The sequence below is a fragment of the Protobothrops mucrosquamatus genome, unplaced genomic scaffold (assembly GCF_001527695.2).
Source record: "Protobothrops mucrosquamatus isolate PMUCROS unplaced genomic scaffold, P.Mucros_1.0 scaffold2454, whole genome shotgun sequence".
In the NCBI taxonomy this organism is placed as follows: domain Eukaryota; kingdom Metazoa; phylum Chordata; class Lepidosauria; order Squamata; family Viperidae; genus Protobothrops; species Protobothrops mucrosquamatus.
In genome coordinates this window covers 86,838-89,988 of record NW_015388526.1, presented here as the reverse complement: position 1 = coordinate 89,988, position 3,151 = coordinate 86,838, and the positions used below count along the sequence as shown (strand labels likewise).

Below are 3,151 nucleotides of genomic sequence, written 5' to 3'. Positions count from 1 at the left end.
TTTTTTTTATTTTGTTCATCTCCCGACTTTGCCAAGTCTGTGATCAGTTTTTGGATCAGCAATAATCGCTTGAACAGCTACAATGGCTTCATTTATCTTGGTCTGCAACTCACGGAGCTCTTCTATGTGCAATAGTCGGAGGATCTGAGCAGCTTCATTGAGGACAGCATCTGGAGAGGAAGGTAAGAAAAGGGAAACAGAGCTTAGTTCAAAACTCTTTAAGTGGTGCATCTAAAATACAGACCTCAGTCAATTCCTTTGTAACAAGCATCCTTAACAAACAACAGGCAAACCATCCCAAGCAAGCACGAATACTATAAGCAATTAAGGAAAGAAAAAGAAGTCAGGATGTTGGGTGAAACATCAGGATGGCTTACAGAGGTTCTCCTTTGCCTTTCTTTCATTGTTGTCCAAACGCAACACAAACAGCAAACACCAAAAACCCTATTCCCAGATTGGAAGCAAACTCATTCATTGAATAAATAGGCATGTTGACATTGTAATATAGAAGACCCTACATCTGGTGAGTTGTGGGCTAATATATCAATATGCTGCTGTCATTTGGAAGAGGAAAAAAGCATATTCAGATCCACTGGAACAAGGCACTTGCTCATGCTGGGCTTTCCTAGTCAACAGCTGGAAACAAAAACAACAGATGGGTGAAACTCATCAGTAATGGGGCTTCATCATCTTCCTCAGAAGGTTTTGTGGTGACAGAAAACAAAATGCCATCTGTCTCGTGTTCAGGAATGAACCTTTTTATAGCTTTGTGGTCCAAATATCAGCTCTATAATTTTATCATTCTTCATGTTTAACAGGGGTTGTATGGTGCCTTAGATTCAAACACAAAAGATGCTTTAGAATACACGAGCAGCTATCAGCTACTTTTTAAAGCAGCTGTGTCTTTTCCTGGGATATCCAGAAATATCCATCATAACCTTTTCTGCTTTTGATTTCAAAGTACTGAACATCCCTGATATTTAAATACCATTGTAGCCGCACTGGGGCAAGAGGTCTTCTTAGTGTATCATTCTAAGAATAATCTGCAAAAATTCTGTTGTTCTGGAGAATTTGAGCATGTTCCATTTCCTTCCAAACCTTGATTTTCTCAGCAACGGTTTGGCATTTTGGGGAAGTAAATCTTTTGAACCGAAAACTGTTCCCCGATTAATTTTCAAACATCTCTACAACAAAGGAAGGATGAGCATAAAAGATGTGGTTGGATTTTACCAAGAAAAAGCAGCCTATTGATATATATATATGCAGTAATATATAATATATATATACAGCCATATAAATAAATAAATAAAACCTATTGCGACTCAGTTTACCAATTTAATTTCCTACCCTGTGAAATGTGATTTATTTTGCTGCTATTGTTCAGCAGTTTCCAGCTAAATTTTGATGCTGTGATCTTGTGAGGTCATAGGGTACTACAAAAAAACAAGACTCAAAAATTATGTAAGACACATAGATTTCCCACCTCTGCCATGGGGATATGAAATGCCTCTAAATTTAAGACAAATTTATGTCTTAAATAAATTATGTCCCTGTGGTTTGCTTACAGTTGCCAAAGACATGCCTTCTTCACTGTTACCCAATTCTTTGGAATGCTGCTTTTAATCAGTTGAGGTGCTTAACTTTGTTTTTAAGAAGGCCTTAAAAACAAATCTCTTTGGATGAACATTTTAACTCACCAACAATGTTCTTTGTTTTTACTTGATTTTATCTCTACTGTCAGTAGTCAGTAAAGTAAAAGATAAAGATAAAGTTTCCCCTGTCCAGTCATGTCCGACTCTAGAGGGTGAGTGATCACTGTTTCTTAGCCGAGGGAGCCAACATTGTCCGAAGATGCTTCCATAGTCATGTGGCCATCATGATTATATGCTGAGATGCATGGAACGCCTTCCCTCTGAAGTGGTACCTATTTATCTACTTGTATTTACATGCTTTCAAACTGCTAGGTGGGCAGGAGATGGAGCGAGGACGGGAGCTCACCCTCACGTAGCACTCAGGTTTTGAAGCTGGGCTGCCAGCTGGCAAGTTCAGTGTCTTTAACCACTGAGCCATTGCCCCCCCCCCCCCACCAGTAAAGTAAAGTATAACTACTATGAAACTTCATGGGGAAATGCAGACTAAATTATGGCATATTAGCCATTATAACATTGTTCACAGTAAATTGGAATGCAAATGTGGTACAGTTTCTGACATAATATTATTTAATTTTGCTGGCAAATGAGCACATTTTTCTAAAAATAAATCTCTGCATATAAGGGAAACTCATTCTGCTAAAGTAGCACAATCTTGAAGAAAAGGGATTGTCCTGAATAAATGGTAAATGGCATCAGGCTGGAAGGCCAAAGGAAGAGACTTAGAGAGTGCAAGTGGAGAATCACTTACCTCCAGTGTCAAAGCCAAGAATATGTTTATCTAAGGCGACAGGCAAACCCTTAAAGAAAAAGACAGGAAACTCATCACTGAAACAAAATGTTATGCACAAGTGGAAAACAAATTACTTTGTATAATTTGAATCTGGCACTTCCTACTGATTTTGCAGTAACGATCTAGACTGAAGATAATTTGCTGTGCTTGAACTGTGTAAATGTTTCCTAAGAACATTCCAATTATCCAATTATTGGATCATCAAGTGTAGGGATTTTGCTGTCCATACCTGCAAAAACTTTAGCTGAACAATACCAACCATATACTTATAGGCAGGGCGGCTTCAGAAGTTAAGAAATTCAAAATAAAATACATAGAATTTAAAAAATAATTTGTTCTACAAAGAAGCTGTCTCATAAATAACTTGCTTTCATCACTCAATTAAAATGAACATATAAAATTATCCATGTGGATCAATGGCCCGAATGACCTTCCTGGGCTACCTCTGCAAAAGGATTTTATTCCATAATTTTCCTGCATGCTTGTGGGGACTGTTGCTGTTTTTAACCAACCAATCCTTCTAAAGGAATTTAGTAGGGGCTAGTACAGTGTTTCTCAACCTTGACAATTTTAAGGCATGTGGACTTCAACTCCCAGAATTCCACAGCCAGCAATGCTGGCTGTGGAATTCTGGGAGTTGAAGTCCACATGCCTTAAAATTGTCAAGGTTGAGAAACACTGAGCTAGTATGAGGCAGCTGTTCTTTACC

General features: G+C 38.2%; 1 protein-coding gene across 1 annotated transcript in view; it reads right to left on the bottom strand.

Moving 5' to 3' along the window:
- RTRAF (RNA transcription, translation and transport factor) overlaps nt 1–3,151 on the bottom strand; it is a gene marked incomplete in the record, with an annotated part of 11,139 nt that overhangs the window by 1,170 nt on the left and 6,818 nt on the right. Inside the window, 2 exon segments of the mRNA XM_015825036.1 lie at nt 1–170; nt 2,401–2,449. Of these exon segments, the coding sequence (XP_015680522.1) occupies nt 16–170; nt 2,401–2,449 (204 nt within the window).